The sequence below is a fragment of the Glycine soja genome, chromosome 20, assembly GCF_004193775.1.
Source record: "Glycine soja cultivar W05 chromosome 20, ASM419377v2, whole genome shotgun sequence".
Classification (NCBI taxonomy): Eukaryota; Viridiplantae; Streptophyta; class Magnoliopsida; order Fabales; family Fabaceae; genus Glycine; species Glycine soja.
This window is the reverse complement of record NC_041021.1, coordinates 42,940,869-42,967,945: the sequence shown is the minus strand read 5'-3', so window position 1 is coordinate 42,967,945 and position 27,077 is coordinate 42,940,869. Positions and strand designations below refer to the sequence as shown.

Below are 27,077 nucleotides of genomic sequence, written 5' to 3'. Positions count from 1 at the left end.
TGAAATCAAATAATATGTTTTATTCAACTAGTTTACATATTAATCTTTAGATTTTGGAGAACTTTAATATTAAAATGTTCATAAAAATAAATAAGGTTTTTTATTTACATGATCATTCCTCATTTTAGAAAGCTCTCAATCAAGGGAAAGGTTTAATTAGAAAATTCCTTTTCCCTCTTTACCCCCTTCTCCATCCGAACTTGCTATCAGACATGATTCTTCTAAAGTTAAGCTTCTAAAATGAGTATGTAAGGGCGTATTGTGATCTTAAAAAGGTTTAATTAGAAAATTCCTTTTCCCTCTTTACCCCTTCTCCATCCGAACTTGCTATCAGACATGACTCTTCTAAAGTTAAGCTTCTAAAATGAGTATGTAAGGGTGTATTGTGATCTTAAAAAGCATTATAATTTTAACTTACTAAAATTCAAGTATACACCCTTACTCGCTCCTAATTTTAGAAAGCTCTCAAACAAGGGAAAGGTTTAATTAGAAATTTCCTTTTCCCTCTTTACCCCCTTCTCCACCCGAACTTGCTATCAGACATGACTCTTCTATAGTTAAGCTTCTAAAATAAGTATGTAAGGGTGTATTGTGATCTTAAAAGGCATTATAATTTTAACTTACTAAATTCAAGTGTAAATACACCCTTACTTGCTCATTCTAGATTTTTATTTTTTTACAGGACAAGTATGATTTACGCCAGTGTAATATGTGCAAGTGTAATGGACATTGAAGGTTCACTGAATCACTGTTGCTGCCACTCCAGAATTGCATTATGTAGAGCATAGTTAGGTACCAAATCTGTGTGATCTAATTTGAGGTTTGTCATGGGGGAAGTGTCGTGGCCACTATTCAACCATCCTCTTATTGCCTCTTCTTCATACGTAAAGCCATCTGCAGCTATGTATGGATCTTCCATTACTTCCTGCAAAACCAAAAAGCAACGGTTATGATTATCACAAACAGGAACCAAGAAAGTAACTTCAAGGAAACCTAATGTTTTAATTGTGATTGCAATAATTAGCATATGTTATAACAACTGCAGTAGGTGGCAGAGAAAAGAATAACCTCTTAATTGCTTATATAAAATAAGAGTAGTGTTACAGCTACACAACAAAAACGAGAAAGAATTCTGATACAATTCAAATAGATTCGAGGGTGATTATTGGATAAGATAAAGTTGTAATGACAACTCATCCATCCTACTGTTAATAAGAAGCTAACTCATTAGTCAAAAGTTTAGACAGGACAAAAAAACTGGTTATCTGGCATTTTCCATACAATAAAGACCAGTTTTTTTTAAAAAAATGAATTTGGAAAAATTAAGATCTTCACCTGGACAATGGGGCACACAAAATGGGAAGGAACACGACGAAGCTTCTTAGAAATCAAATGTGGTGACGTGTCAATGCAAGTAGCTTTGAATGGTTCAAGAACACTCCAGATTTCTGACACAAGGTCTGGCCGGTTCAACCAAGTCTTTTCACAACACCTCAATGCTAAATATGCCAGCTGTTCGGTTTGAAAAAGCGGCCATTCACCAGATGAAAAGTCCAAGATTGCTTTAAAATTTTCCTTTTCCAATGCACATTTCATATCTCTAACTAGCCCCAAAAGGGGTCTTCCAGTTAGAAGTTGTAACAATATGACTCCAAAAGAATATACATCCGATTCTGGTGTAAGCTTGCCAGTGACAAAATACTCTGGATCCACATAAGCCAAACTTTCATTTGGGTTATTACATATTGTGCTTGTGTCAGCTGAATCCAAACTTTGCTGGACTAAACTGGGAATGCCCAAGTCACTGAGTTTGGCAACAAAGTTGGCATCAAGGAGAACCTTACTAGGTTTCAAATTCCCATGGATAATACAAGGCTCACTAGAGTGAAGGAAGATTAGAGCAGAGCATATGTCAGTAGCAATGGATATTCGAATTTGCCATGGAAGTGGATTCTTTTCTTTGTGGGCTAGATGGCTTTCGAGGCTGCCATTGTTTATGTACTCATACACAAGAGACCTAGACTCTGCACAGCTTCCCATTAGTGTTAACAGGTTTGGATGTCTTACCCTACTCAAGACCTCTACCTGAAATTCAACCAATAATATAGCCAAAGAAAAATAAAAATTTGTGAGTTCCTCACAGACAAAAAACCTTCGACAGAATCACAGTCAAGATTTTTTGGATCAACCACTCAATATAATTTACTCTCATAGATACATGAAGATCAGAAGCTTGGAATTTTGGTGTGTGTGTGTATATATATATATATTAATCTGATAACAGGAACCAATTGGACCAAACTGTAAAGTGAAAAGAAAATAGAACTCCAGACTCTGGAGACTTATAGCTGCTTAATAAATAAATAAAGTATAATTGCACCACACTATAATTCCTTTTTCTAAAAATTACATCAAATTATCCAAACATCTTCAGAAAATGAATCAGGCAGAATAAGTTATGAAGTGTTCCTGTTGTATTATATACCACAAGTCTTTGGAAATGGTAAAGATGATAAGTATTAATCAAGTAAAACCAGAACTATTTCTGAAACCTTTCGGGGGGTTAATGAGCAATTTTTATAGGCTAGTTTTCAGAGTACCAAGTAGACACTATAATAGAGAATATAAGAGTACCTGATGTTGGAACTCTAATACACTCTGATGACCATAAGAGGGTAACATTTTTATGGCAACATGCATGTTGCGAAGCAGTCCCTTGTAAACACTTCCATACCTTCCCTCTCCAATCTTCCAAGATGGATCGAAATCATTAGTTGCCTCATTGATCTCCACAAAAGAAAATGCAGGGAATTCTACCCGATAAGAGGAAGTACCTGCTTCCCCAAATCTTCTCAGCACTTTTACTTCCCTAAGTGCATTTGCATGCTCTATCCTAAGCCTATCTCTCTGTTCCCTGAAACTTATCAAGAGGTCCACAGCTGATATGATCTTCTCCTCCAACTCTGTTTCCGTACACTGGGACTCAGAAATTTGGTTCATAAGTGCTGAATTTTGGTCTTGGACCATTTGCAATTCTTCAAGTATTTCATCTCGCTGATTCTTCATTTTCTGTACTTCTTGCTTTTCCCTTGCCAATTGTTCTTCAACTTCTTTTCTTCTTTGGATCTCCTTAGCACACTGGCTTTCAAATTCTTCATCCTAAGTTGAAGCAAGTTTTAGAAGAAAAATCGAATCAATTTAGTTCATTGATAATCAGACAGCAATTCATAGAAAACATATATTATAAATATCTACGCTAGCATGCCCATCTATATGGACAAGTAGCCATCTGCTGCATTAAGCTGATTATTTTTCATATCTAATACTTGGGCTTACATTTAACCCAAAGTGTCATATACATAAAGTAATGATGATAAGGGAAGCAGGTGATGAAGGCATTGTGTCTGACAGTCTGACCTAGATCAAGAGGAATATGGTAGTGCAAAAGATCTTTCTACATTGAAATTTAAGTATAAAGCTAGGATTAAAATAGAAAATGAAATGGAGACAATAGTCAGGCAATCTACCAAATTTTCATGCTTGGAATTATTGTAAAATTAAGGCAGCATGTTGAAGAACTAACAAGTCTAAACTACATGCCTCAACCTTCTTCAAAATGACAAGCCATGATCTTTGAGCTAGTTAAATTATGAAGCAGTCCAATGAAACATGTTTTGTCTTCTTATTTTCAAATATTATACTTATACCCCAAATAGAAACCAAGGAACAAAGTTTAAGAAACCAAACTTGAGACACCATTAAAGAAAAAAGATACTATAATTTTTTTTATGTTAGTAGAGAAAAAATTTGTCATCAACTTCCATATTACTATTTTCTACTTTCCATCTCTTTAATGCCACTTCATATCCTTTCGGTTTTGCGCTCTTGGCATCTATGATGCTTCTTTCCAGTCGACAATTTATTTTTCTTGCTTGTTCCCTTTCTTCTTTTTCCTCCAGCAAAAAAAAAAATCATGAATAATGCAAAATTTACAAATTAGTTTAAAACAGAAAGAAGATTCAGATTATGGATTGAAATCAATAGGATTTTATAGACTGAGAACAATATCCAAAACCCCTCTGATACACTCTCTAATCTTATTCACAAGTAGAGCTGGCAAAATGGACTACTCCAGCTGGACCGGACCAAGTTGGACGCAAAAATGTTGGCCCAAATAGAAACGGGCTGATTTGGACTGACCCAAATAGAAATGGGCCTATTTGCACTGGGCCAGACTGGACTCAAGAAAAATAGGCCCAAATTCCACCTGGCCTATTTTGGCCCAATATTTTTTATTTTAATCTTTTTTCTTTTGAATTTGTATACATTTAGACAAAAAATAAAAAATAAAACGGGCCATTATGGACCGGCTCAATTGACCACCGGGCTTGACTGGACTTCAAAAAAGAGGCCCACATAGAATATGGGCTGGCCTGGTCCATCCCACTTTTCTCGCTTGGCCTAGTGGACCAGGCTGGGCCAGGCCGCCCATTTTGTCACCCCTATTCACAAGCAATCATAACTTTCAAGTGAAGACTCATGAACAAAAATTCTCCTCCAATCCTACCATAAAAGAGTAGTGGCACACTAGAAAATGTAAAGTATGAAACAGATACTTTTACGCCAAGGATGAAGGAGAACAATCACCTCTCACCTCATGAAACATCATATCTGCCAATTTTGACCTGTGCATGACATTATTAAACGGCCATTTTGAATTTAAGGAATGGTGGGAATGGACACTTTTTATCTCTTTCATATCATCAAAATCTGCAGAAACCTGTCACAAGTTATTCCCCTGACAGTCCTTATAGAAAATGATAAATGACCTGGGCTGACAAATACCTATGCCATTTTAAAATTGACAACAAAGGAAAAAAAGAAAAAGAAACAACTAGCAAGAATACCAAAATATTTCAATGCATCATCAGGAATCGATTCTGATTTGATCTTTTCTGATTGCTTGGCATCTGTATTTTGATTGAGCACCAGCAGTGCAGGGCCAGTCTCTATGTCAGAAGTATGCTTACTATATTCCCTAAGTCAATTTGCACATTTCATAGAAGTGGAAGACACATTATCAGCTGAATGAGTTGTTACCAACATTACAGAATATGGTAAAAAAAATGAAGTAAAAGATCAAAACTTGTTATAAAGTCATTTAAATGATTAAATACTTACTAAAATCAAATTCTTCTAAAATTCAATCTACAGATGGGCATTAATGGATCAATTGATCAAAAGCTATCCCCCAACCCCATATGGAAATTCTCTCATTAGGTTTTTTTATCATTTTACCACCAAGTGTGATGGTCGTCTGACCTTTAAGTGATTTTTCAAATTTGGCCATTTATGGAATGTTCAATGATCATGATTCACCCCTCATATTTCTCAGATAATACTAGCTTAAGTAGATGGGAAGAGTTAGGACCAGTGGCGGATGCAGAAATTTTTATCAGTGGGGACAAGAAATAATTTTAATTTGGTTAAAAAAGCTTAAATATATGTTTTTAGTCCCTAATAAATTAGTGAATCTTGTTTAGAGTCTCTAATAAAAAAAATTGTATTAAATCCCTGATAAAACTAAAATTTTGTTTTTAGTTCTATTTATTTTGTTTTAGTCCTTCTAATATATATCTATTTTTTCATTTTAGTCCTTATAAAATTTTGTTCATTTTGTATTTATTCCTTTGAAAAATATTTGATAAGGACTAATAACAAATGATCTATATATTATAGGGACAAAAATGAAAAAATAGATATATAAAAGGACTAAAACAAAATAACAATGACCAAAATATTTTTTTTGTTTTATTTGGGATTCAACGCAAAAATAATTTTATTAAGGACCAAAAACAAAATTTGTTAATTTATCGAGGACCAAAAACATAGTTTATAAGTGTCATCTAAAATCATGGAACCACATTGAACCAAATAAATAAATTAAATGATCAAATTGAACCTAAAATATAAATTAGATAACAAAAATAGTAATTAAACCTAAAAATTAAAAGGATAAAGTAGTAAATTTATTCTCTCTATTTTATTTTTTATATTTTATACATTCATTTTTAAAAAAATCATCTTATGGGACAATACCTATTTTTTAGTGGGGGCAAAAAAAAATTATTACACATATACAAATAAAAAAAAAAATCTTGTGGGGGGCAATTGCCCCCAGACCCTCTCGTGTGCATCTGCTAGTGGTTAGGAACCCATAATTGGGTTCTGTTCAGTAAAAGAGTTGAGAAAAACAGAGAAAGACAAAGGAAAAAAAACTTGGTAGTGTTCACTTAATTACAAAAAAAAAAAAACCTAACGAGAGAATTTCTCCTTCCAAGGGTTTCCCTTTTTATAACGGACCTAAGCCCAGTTATTAAATGATAAAAAAACAAAATGAATGACCTTATACTCTCCTCCCACTATTTAAGCTAATCACCCAACTAATTCTGTAACTAACTACTTTTGACCAACTCTAAAGTCTCTAACTACTTTTCCTTATTTGCTTTTATTCTTCTATTGTCGGCCCTATGAGGAAGCCACACTACAAGCAATATCCTATTTCCTTATCACCCATTGTTAGTGGCATCTGAACCTGGGAACTCCAACATGTAAAGCCAGTGCTCAATCATTGGTGTGTCCCCCCACGAACCATCAGATCTATTTTATCTATAAGTGACCAAATCATCTTAGAAAATTCTCCCTCATCTTATCCTCAATCAGCCTACTGCTCTACTTCCTTACCTGTTACTTGTAATGTGGTCTTCTTTCCTTGCCTATTATTTCTTATTTTCTAATCATAAAACCATTCATCAATTAAAAAATTGCAGGCAAATCAAATTGAATGAATATGCTGTTTAACGGCTTGTCCATCCATATCATAAATTTCTCTGAAGATATTAAAAAGGACACTCGTGCAGTTCAACTAATCTACATAAGACATCACAATGATGTCATTGCACTGCAAATGTCATTTTCGTTTACATTTTTACCTATTACATATGACGTTACCCTTGCAAATGAACCACGTATTACAGGATAGCAATGCTTGTTCACGTACAAAAATAGCTTTCTCCGACTCTTGCTTAGCCAGTTTGCTGCAATTCCGACCACTATAGTTCAGTAATGATATAAAAGATGCATATTAACACAGCTCTAAGACAGACTTGAAAGAAAAATCAGGAAATAATTTTTCATTTAACCAGAAAGGAATAGCCAATTTATTTGGATATCCAACTCTGCTTCATTTTCTTACATAGCAATTATAAACTTTGTTGAACATTAAGCTAGTTCAGTTCTCTTATCAATATCCTCAAGCCAAGTGGTACTTTCTAGTCGTAATTTTTTTCAGTACCAGTGACCCAACATGAACAACAATGTAATATGGTGGGGATTAAGGTAGAACCTTTTGCAAAAAATTGAAAACATCAAGAGTGCAGCATAGCTGTCCAATATCTAGGCATATCTGAAATGGAAAACCCCTATAAAAAAACTATATACAGAATGGTAGAAGACCTCCATAAACACAATGTCACAATCCTATCCCAAAGAAAGTTGAGGAACCATCACCATGAAGACAGAGATCATCTAGTCCAATATTGTTCTCTTTTCTTTAAGCAGCTCCAGTTTTAAAGCACAAGTTTCCAATAACGTCAAGAGGATAAGGAAAATGGAAATTAGTGAGAGCATTAAAATCTACGGAGTACCAATACTTTCATTTGCTATCTGTATTTGATATCAATACTCTTGGATACTTCACCAATACATATCTATGAAGTATACAAGCCATTAAAAAAAAGTTTATGAAAATCTAATATGGCTACATGTGAGACATAGAAGCATGTGTCATAAGAAAACATAGAAGCATTGTCCATTAAATTAATGAACCAAAAAATGGAAATTGTCCTTTCTATGGATGATCTCAAGAAAGGAATAAGGTTGATACTATTCCTATTTGTAGACAAACAGGAAGTGATTTATGATAACAATGATTTATAATTTTTATTCTGTGTAATGTCCAAGAAGTATGTTCTTAATTTGAATTTGCAAAATTGCAATTGCATATTTATTATATTTTGTGAATTTTTATACAAATCTATATATGTATATTACACGTCCTATATGTTTTTAGAATAATAATATCGCCATATCAGATACGTATCATATCTGATCCACATATTGCATCTGTGCAACATAGATTAAAATTAAAGCTACTGAGGTTTGGAATTGATACCCCAAGTTATATCCGTCTGCTGCTGCTGCTCCCATTACAAGCCATCTAATATTGTGTTGAGCAATAGCTTTTGTGATTCCTTTCTCAATATCATCCATCTCAATCAACAATTTGTAGGCTCGTACCTATGAACATATGCCAAAATGTAAACAAAATCTGGATTTCTTCAAGAAATAGCTATTAACAATACAAGCATCTTCCTAATTATTACCTTGAACTGTTTAAATTTAATTAAAATCCAAAGTTCACAATATGCTTTGGAGAAGGTAGTCACTATTTTATTGTGCTACCTAGTTGTCCTTAAAATAAAGGGAAAAGTTTAATTTGCCTCCTTCAACTTAGTATCATGCATACTTTGGTCCTCAATCTTTAAAAAATGCAACACAAACCCTATAAATTGTTATATTTTTAAGGACCAAAGTGCAGTTGAACCCAAGTTAGAGAAGGAAAATTAAATTATTTCTGTTTATGTTTGATGCAAAATTATGGAGTGACTAAACCACAAACTTTAAAAAGTTTAAGGATCACATTGCACATTTAAGTTTACAGAGGACTAAAATGCACATGTAAATGGGATTTTCTTTTTTACTAAAATAAATACAGTTACACTACATATTTATTGTCAATAATTTGTCAACAGAAATGAAGAAATAAGAAAAAGATAATACCCCTGCTGGGACCAGAGTGAGAATGTATTGGTCTAGAAGTTCATGCACTTTTTGATTTCCATGCTCCTGGAATGCTTTGATCGCATGGTCTTTTGGTTCATACCCAGAGAGATTTCTGTCAGCTGCACATGATTAAAAAAATGTTTGTAGTTTGTTAAATACTACCAAACTATCAGATAAGATCTACGCTACCCAGGACGAATATAGCCAGAACAAGCTCAGTACTTACTAGAACAGTTATATGCCAGAAATAAGAGCCAGAACCAAAATAGAGCATGTAGTTTTCTCTCTTTCCTTCTCACTCTTTAATTTTTAAGCCAGATAATTACATTCCACTACAACATTAGTATCATAGCTGATTTGATGACAAATGACAAAAACAAGTATCTAAGATTCAATGCCTCCTCAATCCTTAACCATTACTCTCTCTGTTAAACATCGGAGAAATTTTTACCAACAGGCCACGAGCACACCACATAAGTGAACTAACACCATACTTTAACCCAGCTTAGGTTTATGGGTTTTCTCTTCACTTATATAGTGCTCAACTTTTCCATTATTATCCAATGTGTGACTTCACCTCACACTTGTACTCCAACACATGTCCTTTGTAGACATTTTCGTCAAACACAAAGTCAGTTCTAGGCAAATGAGTTGAGTTATTTGTGATTTATTCAAAACTTGTTCAATTTTAGTCATATAAACGAGTCATTCCCTAGTTTTATAAGCTTAATATTAAAGGCTCGTGATTCGTGAATATCTTATGAAAGCATGTGAGTGAGTGTATGTGAGAGACACAATCACAAAAAAGATTTAGATAAGAAAGATGGTATTGATGATGATCATCATCACCATCATCATCATCATCATAATAATAATAATAAGGCAAAATTGCACTTTTGGTCCCCCAGTTTATCACCAATTTCGGATTTGGTCCCCCTATAATTTAATTCATAAATTTGGTCCCCCAATTTTATAAATCCCTGCAAAATTGGTTCAAGAAGCCCGATTTGGACGTTGACCGTTAGCCTCAGACGTTGACTGTCACGTGTCAATGCCACGTGTCAATGTCTGAGTGATTTCCTGTAAAGGCTTCATTTTTTGTAGATAAAGTTGTACTTTTCATCCCCCAGTTTTACTCCAATTTCGATTTTGGTCCCCTTATAATTTAATTCGCACATTTGGTCCCTCAGTTTTATAAATCTCTTTATAAATTCAGTCAAATTTCATTATTGGAGAAGTTGTATTTCAAATTTCAAACAAAAATACCATTGTCATACATAGGCCACTTGAGCAGTCGTATACACATAATACCGCATGGGGGAGCAAAAAAAGAAAAAAATAGGAGGTTATTACAAAACCTGTTAAAGTAAGAGATTTGAAAATTTCTGACCCAGGTTGGGATTCATGCGCCACTTTTCCAAGTTGAACAACCCCAGAAGTGGGAGAGAGACAAAGAGTGATTTTTCTTTGGGTTCCAAGTGAGTGAAAAACTTGCGATGAAAAAGAAGTGCGAGATTTATCAAGATCTACCATGTCTCTAGCACCAGTAGCTAAACCATTCAAAAGACCAATTTTGCAGGAACAATTTATAAAGGGATTTATAAAACTGAGGGACTAAATGTGTGAATTAAACTATAGGGGGACCAAAATCGAAATTGGAGTAAAACGGAGGGACCAAAAATGCAATTTTACCTACAAAAAATGAAGACTCCACAGGGAACCACTCAGACGTTGACACATGGCATTAACATGTGGCAGTCAACGTTTGAGGTTAACGGTCAACGTCCAAATCGGACTTCCAAGACCAATTTTACAGGGATTTATAAAACTGGGGGCCAAATTTATGAATTAAATTATAGGGGGACCAAATCCGTAATTGGAGATAAAGTGGATGACCAATTTTACAATTTTGCCTAATAATAATAATAGTGTACATATGTTTATCACTTAGTAAATTGTAATTTATATAAAAAATGTAATTTTATTTAGAGAATTATAATTACTTGCATTTCACATATCTTTAACTGTCTTCTTATTCTTTACTTCTTCATCCAGCATTGAAATGTCCACGATTTAATAAGCTTAAAAATTATTCAAGATGAAGTCTAATGAAGGGAAAAATAAAACAGTTAAGCTATAAAAAAAAGTTAAACAAGAGATCAAACTTAATATTTTTAAACAAACCAAGCCCAAGCCTTAAATTTGGCTAATCGAATCAATGAAGCAGGCTTAAGCTTCATCTTTTCATTTGCAAGTCAAACCTAGGCTTCAAGTCATCAGCTTGACTCACATCAAGTGCTCAATAGACTCGATTACACTCTTATCCATGTTCTTTGAAACCTTGATACACTTATCACAAGTCAACCCAATCAGCTAATTACCTAAACAGATTCACCATCTATAGCTTCATCATTCATTTCATCAATTACTAGCCGTACATGCAAAACGACACAATCCAACAGTTCAATTCAGCATTATCGATCTTCCTTTCTTCTTCAACAAGGTTCTCGAGAACATTTTTAAAGTGATAAAAAAGAAGAAGATAGCAATCAATAGATTAGAAACACATGATCCAATCCAACCCAAAAACTAGATCCCAAATAAGCAAACATTCAAATCCAACAACCAAAAATTAGAGTAATAATTAAGCAATCCACCAACAAATTTTCTACTCAAACTTGATACCTACGTCAAACGTTTGATAATCAGAAAACAACCACAATATCCATAAAAATAACAATAAAATGTTTTAGGTTGAAAAAGGAGAAAACGTTAATGAAGAGAAACTCACAGAATGAATTGAGAGAGTGAGGTTGGTGAATATGAAGAAGGCAGATTTCTTTGCCGGAGAAATTCTTAACCGTCCAATGCAACAGTTGCTGCGTCTTCTCGGCGTTCTTTCCGACCGCCACATACACCGTGTCTGTGTCGGCGTCTTCCACGATGCTACCCATCGGATCCGAACAAACCGAATTGCGGTGAGAATCGGCGTTAGGTGGAATCGTTCCGAGTTGCGGAGACTCAGCGAGTCGTGAATCCGAGGCAGAAGACGGTAGTTAAACAGAAGACAGAAGAGTCAACAGGGATTGGAAGAAGGAAGTTACTCATTTGTGAGGGAGTGAAGAGTGTGTGTGGGAATTGAAGTGAAGGAGAACTGGAGAAGCAATTGATTTTTATTTTTATGGAACCAAACGCTTTGAAAAAATTGTTTTCTTCTGAGTGGGTCCCTTGGGATAATAAGCGTTGGTGAACCATTGGATAACAAGGGTTAATCACCTTTCATCAACAACTTTAAAAAAATTATATATATTATTTGAAAGGGTAATGATATGGTATGAAATATCAACAAAGATTGTTGGTGAGGAAGAAACTCAAACAGTATTAGTTATATTTATTGTTTGCTTATCTTCTTTGAGTATATTTGTTGTATCTTGTTACTCAGTACGGATACAGCTTGAGTATTGCAAAAAAAAATACCATTATATGCTAAAATAAATAAAAACTTACAACATGATCAATGCAAATTGTAATAAAGCAAGTAATCAAGCCAAATGAAAAGACAGATTATCCCCCAAATAAATTGTTGGCTCGTATAAATTATGAAGAAGGTTCGAATAAGAGTTTCTTACAAGGGGTGCACGTCTCTTTCGTCTTGTAACAAATTACAGAATAATATATGATAACTATAAAATAATAATATAAACGTCAAAGAGAGAAACAGCTAAGAAAAATAAAACAAAGCAGGAAATGCGAAAATTTAAACTATATTGATTTTATGTTTAGGAAGCCGCCAACAGCTAAATGATGTTCTGTTTCAAGTTTTTTTTCTTTTACATCCAACAAGTGTTTTTATAATTAAGACACCGGCACACTTTTACAGGGAAGTCATACTTTTTTTTTTATAAGAAAATAGTAAAACAGGGGAATACCCTCAATACTACTAAGCAAGTTCACATGTGGCGCACTTTTATAGCGAATAGATGCAGACTCTAAGAAAGAAGAAATATCCAGAAAAGGAATAGAAGCTACGAAGCTTCACATCAACATACTACTTGTTGTCATGTTTCCATGTGAAGCTCTGCTATGATATTCTTCTCGTAAATTATTCGTCTCTGAATATTACAATTTATAAGTAGTGTAACAAAAAAAAGTATCAACTATATTTTCGTTTTTGAGAAGAAGGATACAATTCTAACAAAGATAATTTTTTTAAGTATAACTTTTTATAAAATGTTATAATAAAAATGTATTAAAATCCAAATCACTTGATCATAAAAATAAAAATAAAAATATTATATTCTTATATTATTTTATTACAAAATGCCCTTTTAAAATTTGTAAGATTATTTTATTACAAAATGTCCTTTTAAAATTTATTAAAATCCAAATCACTTGATCATAAAAATAAAAATAAAAATATTATATTCGTATATTATTTTATTACAAAATGCCCTTTTAAAATTTGTATGATTATTTTATTACAAAATGCCCTTTTAAAATTTCAATATGCTCACACATCTTTTTTTTACTTAGAGTGCATTATTAACCTACACTAAATTATTTAGAGAAAAAAAAATCAATACAAAGGCACGTCAGAGGAGGGGATGTCGCGGCTTGGGAAGCTCCTAAAGAACGACACATGCAAGGCAATGAAGGAAGAAGTTGTTGGTGCTGATCCAAAGTCTGGAGTCGTGACATTAGGAAAGATGGCTTTAGTGGAGAGAAAATGCATTAACGGTGAGATATGAGAGAGAAACATAATTTTTTTTATTAAATTAAATACACAATTATTGTAATACCCTTTAAACAAATAAATTCAAAATAAGGTAATGATTTGGTGTAAGTTGTTAATGCACTTCAACTGAAAAAGAAGTGTGAGTGTATTAATAAATTTCTTATATCTCTTATTTTTTTTAGGAAAAAAAAGTATTTGTATAAATTACATATTCAGTGAATTTTTTTTTAAAAATATTATAATTTATTTTTTAAACTGAAAATTATAACTTGCTTTTTTTTAACTGAAAAATTACAACTTGCTAAATAATCCTTTTAAATGAATAAAAATACTTATTTTGAATATGACCCACCGAGGAGGCAATTGGGAGGAAACTCCGACCATTTGATGAATCTTGGTTGTTGGAAATGAGTAAATTGTATTGGTGTATGACAATTATACTTTCATTAAGTTTAATTATTTAATATTTTTTATAAAAAGTTTAATTATTCAATTAATCAACTTAATTTTTCACCTCATGTTTTTTTTAACAGATTTTTTCAACTCATGTTAAACTTATTTAATTTATGAACTAAATCTATTAATGATCAGCAAAAAGAAAACTAAATTTATTAATTAAATTACCTAATTTTTAGATGAAATATATACCAGTGAGAAGAATTACAAACTCATTGTTACTGGCCCAATTGATTCAACAATATATATATATATATATATATATATAAGTTATTATAATTTTTTAGTATCTGAGTTTGATTTCTTACTTATTAAAAAAAAACACCCACGTGAGAGGAAAAACTCCCACAAAAGCAAGTTTGTGTTGTGTTGCCTATTAGTTCCAACTTCCAACTACACATTGAAGATCAGCCCCGCCACAAAACTTGAAACGTCCTCCTTTTTTACCAACCTTTCCCTCTGTTGACTGGTAGTTTTGAAACTCTCTTCTTTTTCCACATCTTCTAACTTTTTTCTGCTTCTCTCTTCATGAAGATCCCCAACAAGCATCCACTATTATATGCAACATGGAACAACTCTCTCAACCATCATTTCAACCCCATCAAGTCTCCGACCATCTTCTTCATTCGGATAGAGTCCCTTGCATTGAAGTGATTTTGAGAGAAAAACAAGAAGAGGAGTTGGAGGGAAAGGAAGTGGAGTATTTCAAAGAAAGAGTTGAGAGATTGGAGAGTGAGAGGGAAGAGAGAAATGGGGTCATGTTTAAGGCTTTGGAATCTCTCACTTCAACGAAGGAAAGCTTGTCTAGTGTCATAGAGGGGTTAGAGGGAGAAAAGGATGAAACTTTTGTAGAAAATGTTACTGGGGAGTGGTCAGGAGTGGAATCAAGGATGTTGTTGGAAGAGGCAAGATTGATATCAAGGCTTGCAATTGAGGTGGAGACAAAGGTGGATAGGTACAAGGAGATGAGGAGGAAGGAGAAGAGAGAATTGGAGAGTAGTTTGATCAGTTTAACTGAGGAGAATAGGGATGTCCATAACTTGCTTAGAATTGCGTTGTCGGAGAAAGAGGCATTGGAGAAGAGAATAAAGGGACATGACCACAAAAGGATGCCCCTATTGCAGTTTGGATTGCAGAAAGTTGGGTTTGGGTTCATGATGATGGGGGGTGGGAATAATGAACAATCAACAGAGCATTCCGGGGTTAAATCAGATAGCAGTGAGTGTGAAGAGGAAGTCATTAGTCTGGTAAGCTCTTATTAATTCCTTGGTGTTCTCTTATAATATAGTTGACATTTAACAACAGGGAAGAAAAAAAAAAGACACAATCATGAAGGAATCATAACATTGCTTAAAGATAGTTACATTAGGCACACTAGTGCAAACCTATGATATTATTAGGACCAAGATATACTCTCTTTTTTTCTGTTACAATTTGCTAGTCACTCTCTTTTTTTCTATCTCACCGGGCTGATTTATTACCTCACCATTACATTTAGTTATATTTCTCGCATCTTTATGTGTTGTGTAAAAAAAAAGGTGACATTTCTTATAGATGACAGTTGTAGCCTGTTCTGAAATTTATGGTCATTTTCCAAGGCCTCAACAGTGGAAAGGATAATGAAGAATCTACGCCTTGAAACCACTCAATTGAGGAGATCTTTGGAAGAATCTAGGTACTTTACCATCTAATATTATATTGAAGTATTTCGTGTCGTCGTAGAGATATGGTTTTCTGCTGATACTGCATGATTTGCAAGTAAGAAAGTGAAATTACATTTTATGCAAAGACTTTTCATAGAGCCTACTACTTTTCTTTGATAGTGCTAGATAGAAATGAGTAATTTCTTCTCTCTTGGCTTATATATTGATTAGACTATTTGAGCTTATTGCTGAATTGTGGCCTGCTGCTACAATTTATAAGGTTATTGAGTTCATATTCCTTGGTTTTGGATTATTTATCATGAACCTCATGTCAGGTCAGACACAGAGCGCCTCCAGTGTCTCACAGAGAAACAGGCCAAAGAAATTGAAGAAAACAAACTCTACATTAAGGAGTTAGAAGATAGAGAGAGAATTTTGGCTCAAAATGTAATCACCTACTTGATCAATTACTGAAATAATAGTTCCCTAATCAAAGCTCTTTTTCTTACTAGCCTTTTCCTTTTTGTCTGACTTGTGAAAAGGTAGAGGAGTTTTTTATGGAAATCAAAGCAGCGGAAGAAGAAGTTGCTAGATGGAAGGAAGCTTGTGAGTTGGAAGTTGAAGCTGGAAAGAAAGAGATTGGAGAGCGTAACAAAGTGGTAAAAACTTGTTTCATGCTGTTTAGTGTTAGTATATGCTTTAAGGCAAAACATAGATGTTGTTTTTTTATGTGTTTTATGTATTATTCTTCAATTAGAATTAGAGTTTTATTTCAAAAATCTGCATAATAAATGTTTTATATTTACAGTTCCCAATGTTGTGAAATTCTAATTCTGTTTGAAGGAAAGTATAAAAAATACTTAAGAAACTGTATTTAAATTTTGTCTTTGTCGTTATTCCACTTATCCCTCTCCTCATGCACCTGTAATGAGAAGAAGAGAGAAAGACATGGGATTCAAGTGGGATTCATCTAACGAATGAGTCTTACTTGAACTTAGTGTCTTTCTTTGTCATCACAACATGTGCATAGAGGATCTTGATCTGTTTTCTTCTAATTCATTCAACTAATTCTCTTAATACTTTATAAAGAAGTATTAAATGAGAAAATAATACATTTAATATTTAGAAACATAAAATGTATTCAATTTTTTCGTTGTTTGGTAAGTAGAAAGGAAAATATTGTAGGAGAATTTAGAATGATTATTTCATCCTTAACAATAGATGGTGAAATTTAAGAACAGTGATACTAAAAATGATTATAGTCTCAATATTGAATAATCTTTCTTTTTCTAATTGACATGCCTTGGATGCTAAATTAATTTATAATTACTCTATTTCTTTGTCTATTAATGATATGTCATTGTTCCTTGAGGTGGCTGCTTTGAAACAAGAACTACACAAAACAAAGGCTGCTTTGGACATATCCAATGGAAAATTAAGGCTCAAAGAGGAACTTGCAATCACTGCAATAGCTGCACAGGAAGCAGCAGAGAGGTCTTTGCGGCTGGCTGATACTAGAGCAGTTGAACTTCGTCGACAGGTTGAAGAACTAACCAGACAACTAGAAGAAGCAGAGAAACATGAAGGCAATAGCCATAAAGTGAGGCGCATATGTTGGCCATGGCAAGTTTTCAAAATGAGCTCTAGCAATATAGCAAGCACTAGAGTTGGAAATGCCAAAAGGATGCTACCAGAAATGCAAGCCTTAATTTAATGAACTGAAATGTATATATAACATAATTTTTCCAAAACAATGAGTTGATTCATCTTTAACTTCACTTTCTCGTGTAATAATCACTTTTGTTCTTGTAAATGTGAGATTTTGTATTGTTGAAGTTGTTTGGACATCATACGCAAACATCACTAAAATTTTCAAAACTGTTGGAAATCTTTTGAGGAAAACAATAAAAATATTGGAACTTGCAGAGAAATTGAGAGATTGAAATTGAAGAAGGAAAATTGTCATTGAAACTTATAAAAAAAAAAAAAAAAGCCTATGTATAGGCCTACAATCAATCTAAATTTCCTAAAATATCTCATCTGCCATCAGATTTACTAGGATAACATTAGCTAAACAATTTCTAACAAATCTGTTAATCTTCTTTACATGTTATTTCATCCTTGAGCTACAACTACACACCAAGAAAAATCACAAAAAAAATGAACGAATTTAGTTGTTCTCTACAATAAATTGTAAACTAGTCCGCATAAATTACATAACCATTATCTCTTGGCCACATAAGCTCATCCTTATCAAAAAGATGCTCAATCATTTCATCCCAAGTTTCATCCACTGTACCCCTATAAGTTGAACCGAAAGAAGATTTACCTTGTGACCTTCTTGAACTGCCCTCTCCCTCCTCGTCAAAAGTTCCATATTGTGACACTGGTGTATAAGCATGTGGAACATCTAATGTTTTAGCCCTCTGCAATGCTTCTTTGTATTCTTCATTGTGTCTAGCTAATGTTTCTTGCCGCTCCATGATTTGATTTGCAGGTATTTCTATTGTATTATCTTTCTCTTTCATCAACTGCAGTTGGCAAAAACAAAATGGCAAAGCTTGGCAATAGTAGTAGAAAGGTATTCTGAATATGCCCATAAGATATTGGAATTCAAAGAGCTAAAAACCAAATCCTTATGGACCTTATCACATCTGTTAATTCCTGTTTTGTAGGAGAACAGATATGATTGAGATGGACTTGGTCATTCCTATTAACAGAACCTGATCACTTACACATGCCAACTAGAAGATCAAATTTGTATGAGATAATTTGAAGATTTATGAAAATTAAATGCATACTTGAAGGTCTGAAGAATAAAATGTTGAATTTCTTTTTCTTCTAATTCTTGCTACATGAGGGAGATGTTGGCATGTTGCAGAGGCATAAAATTGGCATTACTTTCTGGCTGAAAAAATGTGAGTCTAATAGCTTTCTTAAAATTCATATTACTGTATGCCGTCTAAAGGGAAAACAATTGTAGCCAGGGCCTTAAACTGCTGGTGATTTCTAAAAGTACAGTAAAATTCTGCAATGCATAAGCTCTTATTGGAACCTTAACCATACCTGAAAGGCTTTCTCTCAACAATATGATAAAGGCGACCGGGAGCATAGAGTCTCCTTGGATCTTTCAGCATCTTCTCCTATGGTATACATGTATCCTTCATGCACCTCAAGCACAATAAGCATGGCAAACTGCAAAACCAAGAAAAAATATCTTACAATAGAAACATTAAAATTACTGTGACAATCATTTCCATTAAATGTTGACCTCAACTAATCACAACCATATTGACACTGTTAATTCATATTTCTCAATACTACCCTAGTGCTCCTTAAGCTGAAGAACCTTACAAATAAGCTTGTTACCATCAAACACACTCTACCCTTGTATATCAAGCAGGATAAAAAGGGAGCTACTCTTATAAAGGGCCTTATGACATACCAGAAAAGAGACTTGAATATATCTTCCAATGGATTGGCTGTCCTAGGTAAAAAGTTATCCTGATCAAGGAAAAGAGCAGTTAATTTCAAAATACAAGATTTGGCAATTGGCATGAATCAAGACAAGGAAGTAATTAATTACGAGGAGATTACTAGATAGATGCAACTTATGCTCAACAGATACCCGACTAAAATTTTATTTTATCATCCAATGATGCTCCTCTATAATCACATATATTAATGGAATGATTTATTAGAATTTAGAATATCTGTATTGATCTGCAGACTGTACCTATGACAACAAATTCTCGCCAAACAATAAACTAAATGAAAATTATAGCTTGTATTTTAAGGTTGTGGAGCTATATATTCATAATTCATCATTTTTTATTCCCAAACAAATCTGTATTTTTTTTTCACATATATCCATCATACTATTAATGGTCAACAACAATATAATGATGTTAAATATATCTTAATAGTAATATTTTTAATTTTTATATCGTAGGAGATTTTAGTTTTAGATGAAAAATTAATTATTTTTACATATATGGAGAAAATGTTTTAAAATAATATTTTTTGGTACTGATCTATGAATTATTATTGTAGTAAAAAAAAAGTGAGCACGGTCAATTAAGGGTTTTTTCGGAGTAATAATTTTCGAACTATTTTTAGGATAACGACGACGACGTTTTGGTTCCATCTATCCGCACTGGCGCACAGCAACCGCAAGCAATGGTAATGGCGGAAGAAAGTGAAAGTGTGCCCAAGAAGCGTTGGAGTTGCAACGCGAAAGAGGAGGCTCTTCTTGTCCAATGCGCAGAGCTTGTGTTACCGTATCTAACCCAGTCAGAACTCGCCAACGTCTCTTCCACCTGCAAATCCCTCCTCAAACTCTCACGCGCCATCACCCTGCGACGCGCCTCCGACGCTTCCAGAGCCTTCGAGACCCTTCCGGTCCCGTTTCTCAACACCATCGACGCCCACCCCTACGCGCACTTCCTCTACACGCGCTCCCTCCTCCTCCCCTCCCCGCTCCCGCTCCTCCCTCGCCAGCCCTGGGGCTCTTCCGTGATTTCCCCCTCCTCGCCGACTCACCTTCGTGCCGAATCGGTGGGCTTCGTTGATGCCTCTGGCCGGGCCGCGTCGGGCTGCGACTGCGAGGCGTGTGCGGGCCCCACGTGTCCCTGTGCTGGCCTGGATGGCATGGATGACGTGGGCCGAGAGTGTGGGCCGGGCTGCCGCTGCGGGCCCGAGTGCGGGAACCGGTTCACCAGGAATGGGCTTGCGGTAAAGGTGAGGATTGTGAGAGATGAGAAAAAAGGATGGGGCTTGAAAGCGGACCAGTTCATTGCTAAAGGAGAGTTCCTATTTGAATATTCAGGTATTACAGAAATAATTTTAATTAGCATTTTTTTACTGCCTATACTCCTTTTTTTTTATGATGCTAGATGTTAGTTTGTTAGTAGAAGATTTGAATCCACAACTTCTTTCTCATTCTTCCTTCACCACCAAGCTAACTTTATACATCTTTGAATGGTACTTTCTTTTGATGAGAATTGAAATATATAGAATGTATGATAGTGAAGTTGAATGTGTGTGAGTTAAAGAATTGTATGAAGAAGATTGGTAGAAACTACTTTCCACTGTTTGCTAAGTTGAATGTGTGTCAATGATACTTCCTTTATTCTTTGATTGGTAGATTGATAGTGAAGTTGTTTTTTCTTGTGCATGGTTGTTTTTAATCCCTATGCATGTGTATGGAATTAAATGATGCCCTTTCTGTATAATAAAAGGTGAACTCTTGACAACCAAGGAGGCACAAAAGAGACATCAACATTATGATGAGCTGGCTTCACGGGGTGGTTTCTCTTCTGCTCTTTTGGTTGTAAGGGAACATCTTCCTTCTGGGAAGGCTTGTCTGAGATTGAATATCGATGCGACGAGAATAGGAAATGTTGCACGGTTTGTGAATCATTCATGTGACGGTGGTAATTTGAGCACAAAGCTAGTTAGAAGTTCAGGAGCTTTGTTCCCCCGCCTCTGCTTCTTTGCTTCGAAAGATATCCAAGTAGATGAAGAGCTTACTTTTAGCTATGGAGAAATCAGGAAAAGGCCTAATGGGTTGCCATGCTTTTGCAATAGCCCTTCTTGCTTTGGAACATTGCCCTCTGAAAACACTTGAAAGTTGAGATACATAGCTATTCTAAAGATGTATTCTATGTTAATTGTCAAAGGAATTTCGGTTTTAGGAAAGGGTAGTTTTTTTTATAAATTTGATGATAGGTCTTAACAGGCATCACAAATATCCTTGTCATTAGAGCTGCTAAAAAAAAACTAGCTTCACATACGTCGACGGTTAGTGATGGCGGCAACGATGATAATAACTGTCATGGCGATGAAGGTGGTGACAATCAGGATGATGATATTGATGGTGATGATAATAAAAATGATAGTTGAGATAATTTAGGACATGACTTGTTTGGTGAATTTTCTGGAAATTTGATGGTTATATTATATTTGAATTTTTGGATATTTTAATCTTAATTTGATAGTTGTTATTAATTATTCTCATGTTCTCACATAAAAAATATTCTTATAGGGATCTTATTTGTCTATTATTTTGATGGTTGAAATTTTATGGGAAAAAATTCAATCATCTCTTTTAATTCAATTCATTAATTTGAGGAACATTATAATAGTTAACTGTGTTTTAAAAATAAAAACATAATTTTTGATTTCCTTTTTCTCTTGTTTGTCAACACATCTTAGTCTTCTCATGGATACTCTATTTTCTTCTACCCTTTCATCTTCTCCCATCCACCATTGGCCACCATGTCAATGATCTTCCATTTTCTCCCACCCATTATTGTTAATCGATTGATAAGTGAAGCAAATCACACGATAATAAATATACGGGAAGATTGAGTGTCATGTTCACAAGGACTTCATATGTGTAAAATAGCTTTGTGTAACCAAATTGGTTTTTGGAACTATAGTGCAAAAATTAAAAGTAACATAAAATCAACAAGCATTAAATAATAAGTCAAAATAGGACATGACTATAAAAGCAAAAACACAAAACTTACAAGGTAAAAACTAGGGAAGTGGAAAATATGTGAAGTTGTTGGGTGTTTCGCCTTACTAAACCACTCTTGGTGCGGTTTAATGATTTTTCACTACTCAATGTTCATTCAAGTGTTACTTTAATCCACAAAAATATCCTAATCTAGATTCCTTTGGTATAAAGGCTTAAATCACTTAGCTTGACTCCTAATCTCTTAGCAAGTTAAACCAAGTAACTTAGATCAAAATAAGGATTAAAATATAACTAATAAACATCATTTTATCCTTAGACATGAGCTCATTAAAAGCTACTTTCAGTTCTTAGTAATGATATCATTTTCCAATTACTCTCACACTATATAAACATATTTATGGGTAATCAAATCATAACAAGACAATAATAAAAGAAAGTAAGCAATAACATTGAATAAATAGTAAAGATAATTACATTGAAGTGTTTAGTGCATCATGTCCCTAACAATGAGTGATTTAGTCTCTCATTGTTATGAGAGGCCTTACAAAATGGAGAAATACAAGAGTGGAAGGAGAGAAAATGATAAAGAACAAGGAAGAAGCCTAGAGTGTTGTGTTTTGTTCCTCATTGTGCCCTAAGCTAATTCTCCATGATCACAAGGCAATGTTTCTTTTATAATTACTCCAAAGGACGCAATATTCATGGGGTAAATTATTCGCAAATTTCAAAAGTCATCCTATAGTTTGTTTTACTTGTTAGACGAGTTGTGAAAATAATTTGAACCCTCTTCCTCCATTCTCGAGTTGTTATGTGTACTCTTCAGAATGACCTCATTTGTTGGACGAGCATAACTTACTAGACAAGTCTTCTTTACTATAATAATTTCTTCTTCCTCTCTTAGTGATCCAAAAATCTTGAAAAAGACATAGATTAAAAGAAAAATCTTAAAGTTTTATTTCCCGACCTAAAGTTCCATAAGACACTAAATTTTAACTAATCGAGACTAAATTAAACAAAATTAAGAAAAAAAAGTTCATAATTATTCTATTAAGTGTAATTCAAATGTAATTATGAGAAACAATTATCAACTACCACCGCGTTTGAAGCCATTATATCTGAACATGTTCGAGAGTTTTAATATTTTTTAAGCCAAAAGTTCACGAATCTGAGAGTTTTAAGCTTGATCAGTTTATTACGTTAACAGAGGCATTTGATAGTTATGCAACTGGTGTCTCCAATTTAATTTTGATGCATGATTTGATTTTTTCCTTTTAGAAGCATAGCTGAAACGTATGTCTTCTCTGCAATATTTTTGTTTGAAAAATGGAATTCAATTTGGGACCTTTATTCTCCTAAATGCGACTGATGATAATTGGGGATAAAACATACAAAGTAGAAAATGATAAATTTAAAAGACAGCGATGGCAGGAACTTCTTCCAGAAACGCAAAGAATCAGAAAGTCCCTTTTTACAATTGGTGATCCGTTAGATGAGAGCCCTTGGTACAGTTCATGTTGCGTCAACAAGTGAGGGAGGAGAGAGAAACTAAGTTTTTTAAAAATAAAAAAAGACATTTAATTACTGTAATATCCCTCAAATGAATGAATTAAATTTAAAGAGACGAGGGAGTTTTCGGTTCTAAATATATATATGACTCGTGTTAGAATATTTTTTTTTATCTCAGAATATAAGAATAATTAATGATAATTATTAGATTAAAATTAAAAATAATAGATGATTAAAATTAAAAATCTAAAAATTCAAATTAAAAGCTAGTATAACTTTTATATTTTTAAAAAATTCAAAAAAATAAATATAAAAGATATCAATTATTTTATTTTAAAACATCTCAATTATTACTAACTCAGTATTATTATTATGATTATCACTTTCATCATCATGATAATTATTGCATTATTATCACCATCATCATCATTAATTTTTAACCATTATTATATTTAAATTAATTATTTAAAATGAAAAGACACTAGTAAAATTGATACAAGGACAATTTTGGATCCATTCACAAATATAAGGATCGAAATATGACTTTTAAAATATAAAAAGCATCAAAATGGAAAAAAATGCAACAACATAATGAACCAAAATGATAGTATAGACAAAAAAAATTAAACATTTATAGAGGTTATTAAAAAACATTGATAGATGTTAAATATCCTTATTTACTTATTAAAAAAATATATGCATTTATTGAAAATTTTTCTACCAAATTATTTGAAAAAGGCTACAATTTAATATAATATTAAAGATATATTCAAATATCTATTCAAATAAGTTACAATTTATAAATCCCATTTCATATTACGGGTAAATTAGGAAAAATGAAGTAAAAAATTCTATCGAGTTTCATTAAAAAACATTATGTAAAATATTTTGTTATCATTAGTTATAATTAGACGTGTTGTCAATTAAGTTTTAAAAATATATTTCTAATTAGTAAGAAACAAGTGAAAATAATGATAACAAATTAGTAATAAAAAATTATATCAAATTTGCAAGAGATTTAATTGAGTGTAAACCCACAATTTAAGTAAAATAAAAAATTAAAGGTTATACTAAGCTAGAAAATAATTAAGGAGGAGTTGGCATGCACATTAGTCGATGTCTTGATGTGGTAAAACATTTTTTTCATAAATAATAGATGTATGCTATTTTTTTTTCCAGAGTCCTTGTTTTTGTAAAATTTAATATTTGTTGTATTCCTATAATTTTAATATTAATATGCTTTTACGTATAATATTTAATTTACGTGGTACATCTATGTAGATATAAGATATAAATATTCACCAAAATATAATACTTATAATTATAATAATATTTCTTTTACAAATATATATATATATATATATAATACAAGACAATTTTTTTTATTCTGTCACTTTTTAATTACTTATATTTAACTTTTTTATTATTATTTAAAAGATGTAAAGAGGCAGCCTCTTTTCCCTAGTCACTTCTAATATAATTGTACATTTTTTTTAATATTGTGATTGTTTTTTTGACAATTCTACTTGTAGTTCGGCCCAATTGAAGTTGGATCGGCGACCCCGACATGGGTCTCTCTAATAAAACGGAAACAGCTTCTTCAGTAACCCTAGTTGCTGTTCTCTCTCTCTTCCACCGCACACTCTCTGCTCCTAGGGTTTCTCCTTCGAGTGAGGTATTTGCTGCTTCTGATCCTTGCTCAGTTTAATTCTAAATTACCAATTTCAACATTAACTTGTGATTGCATAAACCATAAGCGAAACGATTCTGAAGCGCGTTTGTTTATGGGACAGGGAAATGGCTCCCAAACCGCCTAGTACGGGTCTGTTTGTTGGACTGAACAAGGGTCACGTCGTCACCAAGAAGGAATTGCCCCCACGCCCCTCAGATCGTAAGGGGGTAAGTTTTTTCAGTTCTTTTTTTCAAATGTGATTCAGTTATATGTTTGCACCTTTTTTTAGATTGTAAGTGGTGGTGTTGGAATCAAAGTGTCATCCAATGCATTGTCTGTCTTTTTAGAATACGTGGTTGTCTTTCTAATTAGAATGATGACAGAGGCATTTATTTAACAAAGAGGCTATTTGGGTTTTACAACTTTCTGTCCCTTCTATTGTATATATCAAGTTTCTGATTAAGTTTAGTTACTTTCTTATGAGTCCAAGTCCCCCTTTTTCACTACAATTACTTTGTCTATACATTAGAAAAAAACTGTGATACAGCAGCAAAGATTTGATCTTTTTTTTTTACTTTCAGTTCTTACTTCAGGTGTTGTTTGCCAGTAAGCACTCAAATTTTGAACCCATATTTTCGTCGTTTTTTCTTCCAAACTGATCCCAATCTTTCGAGACCTATATCCTCTTTCTTTTATAAATGCGTTGACCTTTAAAATGACTATTAAGATTAAACGTTGGAAGCTTCTAATGGATCTATGTTAAAATGTTTTAAATCATGCCGTGTGATGGATAAGATGAAAGAATGGGAGGAAAAACTAGATGGGTAATTCATCCTCATCCACTATAGAAATAATTAAGAAAGGCATCAGAAGCTTTGTTTTTATATCTTATATGTGGTCATAAAATTATATTGATTCAAAACAGAAAACAAGCAAGAGAGTGCACTTTGTGAGGAACCTCATAAGAGAGGTTGCTGGTTTTGCACCCTATGAAAAGCGTATAACTGAGTTGCTGAAGGTTGGGAAGGATAAGAGGGCACTGAAGGTTGCAAAGAGAAAGCTTGGAACCCACAAACGTGCAAAGAAGAAGCGTGAGGAAATGTCCAGTGTTCTCAGGAAGATGAGGTTGTTCTATGTTCTTTTGGTTCATATTATGCATACAATGTAATATATAAACGTGATTGGCATTCTTGAATGGTAGTTTCTTGGTAGTGGTTGCTATTACTTATGATGCTGTTTTCATTTTTGTGCAGGGCTGGTGGTGCTGGAGACAAGAAGAAATAAGTCTTATTTATTTACTCTTTTCCAGATTCACTAGATGGACCTGTGTATTGATGGACGAGCTTTCATATTTTTGCTTTGGTTCAATTAGTTTATTTCAAGATTTTGTTTGAGAAATATGTTTTGCTTAATTGAGACATGATTTATGGAAGAAGCTAGATTGGATTATTTTCTGTTTTGCTAGAAATGAGAGTTATAATCCTTTTTCAAGTGAACTTTGCATCTTATTAGTTGCCCGAGGGTAATATTTCATGCTAAAGCCTAAGGGTTGCTTATATTGCAAGCTGTGATGCTTTGCATGCCTTATTGCAAGCTGTGATGCTTTGCAAACCAAATGACTTACATGGGATGTGTTTATTTTTGGTGCCGCCAGGAAGGGATGGTGATATTTTTTTT

General features: G+C 33.4%; 4 protein-coding genes and 1 long non-coding RNA gene across 8 annotated transcripts; 3 read left to right on the top strand and 2 right to left on the bottom strand.

The window, feature by feature from the left end:
- On the bottom strand, positions 1–12,353 carry LOC114402960 (U-box domain-containing protein 32-like). Of its 4 annotated transcripts, none has more exons than XM_028365671.1 (9): positions 11,696–12,353; positions 8,902–9,023; positions 8,234–8,358; positions 6,993–7,097; positions 4,908–5,029; positions 4,655–4,770; positions 2,635–3,159; positions 1,336–2,085; positions 1–925 (listed from the first exon to the last, which is right to left on the bottom strand). In XM_028365671.1, exons 1-9 carry the CDS (start codon positions 11,856–11,858, stop codon positions 746–748), a joined length of 2,208 nt encoding a protein of 735 aa, XP_028221472.1. In that variant the 5' UTR covers positions 11,859–12,353; the 3' UTR covers positions 1–745. The 4 variants fall into 4 exon arrangements, with proteins under 4 accessions (XP_028221472.1, XP_028221471.1, XP_028221473.1 ...); XM_028365670.1 differs by having other exon boundaries at positions 4,908–5,038; positions 11,696–12,350; XM_028365672.1 differs by lacking the exons at positions 8,902–9,023; positions 11,696–12,353 and adding an exon at positions 7,406–7,465 and having other exon boundaries at positions 4,908–5,038; positions 8,234–8,359.
- Positions 12,354–14,445: 2,092 nt separating this feature from the next.
- On the top strand, positions 14,446–17,588 carry LOC114401244 (uncharacterized protein At3g49055-like). Its single transcript, XM_028363711.1, has 5 exons — positions 14,446–15,342; positions 15,694–15,770; positions 16,074–16,185; positions 16,281–16,397; positions 17,111–17,588. Exons 1-5 carry the CDS (start codon positions 14,662–14,664, stop codon positions 17,450–17,452), a joined length of 1,329 nt encoding a protein of 442 aa, XP_028219512.1. The 5' UTR covers positions 14,446–14,661; the 3' UTR covers positions 17,453–17,588.
- Positions 17,589–17,683: 95 nt separating this feature from the next.
- On the bottom strand, positions 17,684–19,791 carry LOC114401246. The gene is made up of 3 exons (XR_003664242.1): positions 19,184–19,791; positions 18,805–18,933; positions 17,684–18,269 (listed from the first exon to the last, which is right to left on the bottom strand). It is a non-coding gene; the product is annotated as an uncharacterized LOC114401246 (long non-coding RNA).
- Positions 19,792–19,817: 26 nt separating this feature from the next.
- Positions 19,818–21,717, top strand: LOC114401245 (histone-lysine N-methyltransferase SUVR3). The gene is made up of 2 exons (XM_028363712.1): positions 19,818–20,566; positions 20,979–21,717. The coding sequence occupies exons 1-2, from the start codon at positions 19,918–19,920 to the stop codon at positions 21,365–21,367; spliced, it is 1,038 nt and encodes a 345-aa protein (XP_028219513.1). The 5' UTR covers positions 19,818–19,917; the 3' UTR covers positions 21,368–21,717.
- A 3,542-nt stretch (positions 21,718–25,259) lies between these two features.
- On the top strand, positions 25,260–26,896 carry LOC114401488 (60S ribosomal protein L36-3-like). Its single transcript, XM_028364000.1, has 4 exons — positions 25,260–25,403; positions 25,522–25,627; positions 26,326–26,525; positions 26,654–26,896. The coding sequence occupies exons 2-4, from the start codon at positions 25,526–25,528 to the stop codon at positions 26,682–26,684; spliced, it is 333 nt and encodes a 110-aa protein (XP_028219801.1). The 5' UTR covers positions 25,260–25,403; positions 25,522–25,525; the 3' UTR covers positions 26,685–26,896.
- Positions 26,897–27,077: the final 181 nt, after the last annotated feature.

Coding starts and splice junctions, on each gene's coding strand:
- LOC114402960 (XM_028365670.1), bottom strand. CDS start 11,858: ATGGGTAGCATCGTGGAAGACGCCGACACAGACACGGTGTATGTGGCG. Junction 7,098..8,233: donor GCAGACGGATATAACTTGGG/GTATCAATTCCA, acceptor TCGGAATTGCAG/CAAACTGGCTAAGCAAGAGT. Junction 2,086..2,634: donor TATTAGAGTTCCAACATCAG/GTACTCTTATAT, acceptor GTTGAATTTCAG/GTAGAGGTCTTGAGTAGGGT.
- LOC114401244 (XM_028363711.1), top strand. CDS start 14,662: ATGGAACAACTCTCTCAACCATCATTTCAACCCCATCAAGTCTCCGAC. Junction 15,771..16,073: donor AGATCTTTGGAAGAATCTAG/GTACTTTACCAT, acceptor ACCTCATGTCAG/GTCAGACACAGAGCGCCTCC. Junction 16,398..17,110: donor TTGGAGAGCGTAACAAAGTG/GTAAAAACTTGT, acceptor TTGTTCCTTGAG/GTGGCTGCTTTGAAACAAGA.
- LOC114401245 (XM_028363712.1), top strand. CDS start 19,918: ATGGTAATGGCGGAAGAAAGTGAAAGTGTGCCCAAGAAGCGTTGGAGT. Junction 20,567..20,978: donor GTTCCTATTTGAATATTCAG/GTATTACAGAAA, acceptor GTATAATAAAAG/GTGAACTCTTGACAACCAAG.
- LOC114401488 (XM_028364000.1), top strand. CDS start 25,526: ATGGCTCCCAAACCGCCTAGTACGGGTCTGTTTGTTGGACTGAACAAG. Junction 25,628..26,325: donor GCCCCTCAGATCGTAAGGGG/GTAAGTTTTTTC, acceptor GATTCAAAACAG/AAAACAAGCAAGAGAGTGCA. Junction 26,526..26,653: donor AGTGTTCTCAGGAAGATGAG/GTTGTTCTATGT, acceptor ATTTTTGTGCAG/GGCTGGTGGTGCTGGAGACA.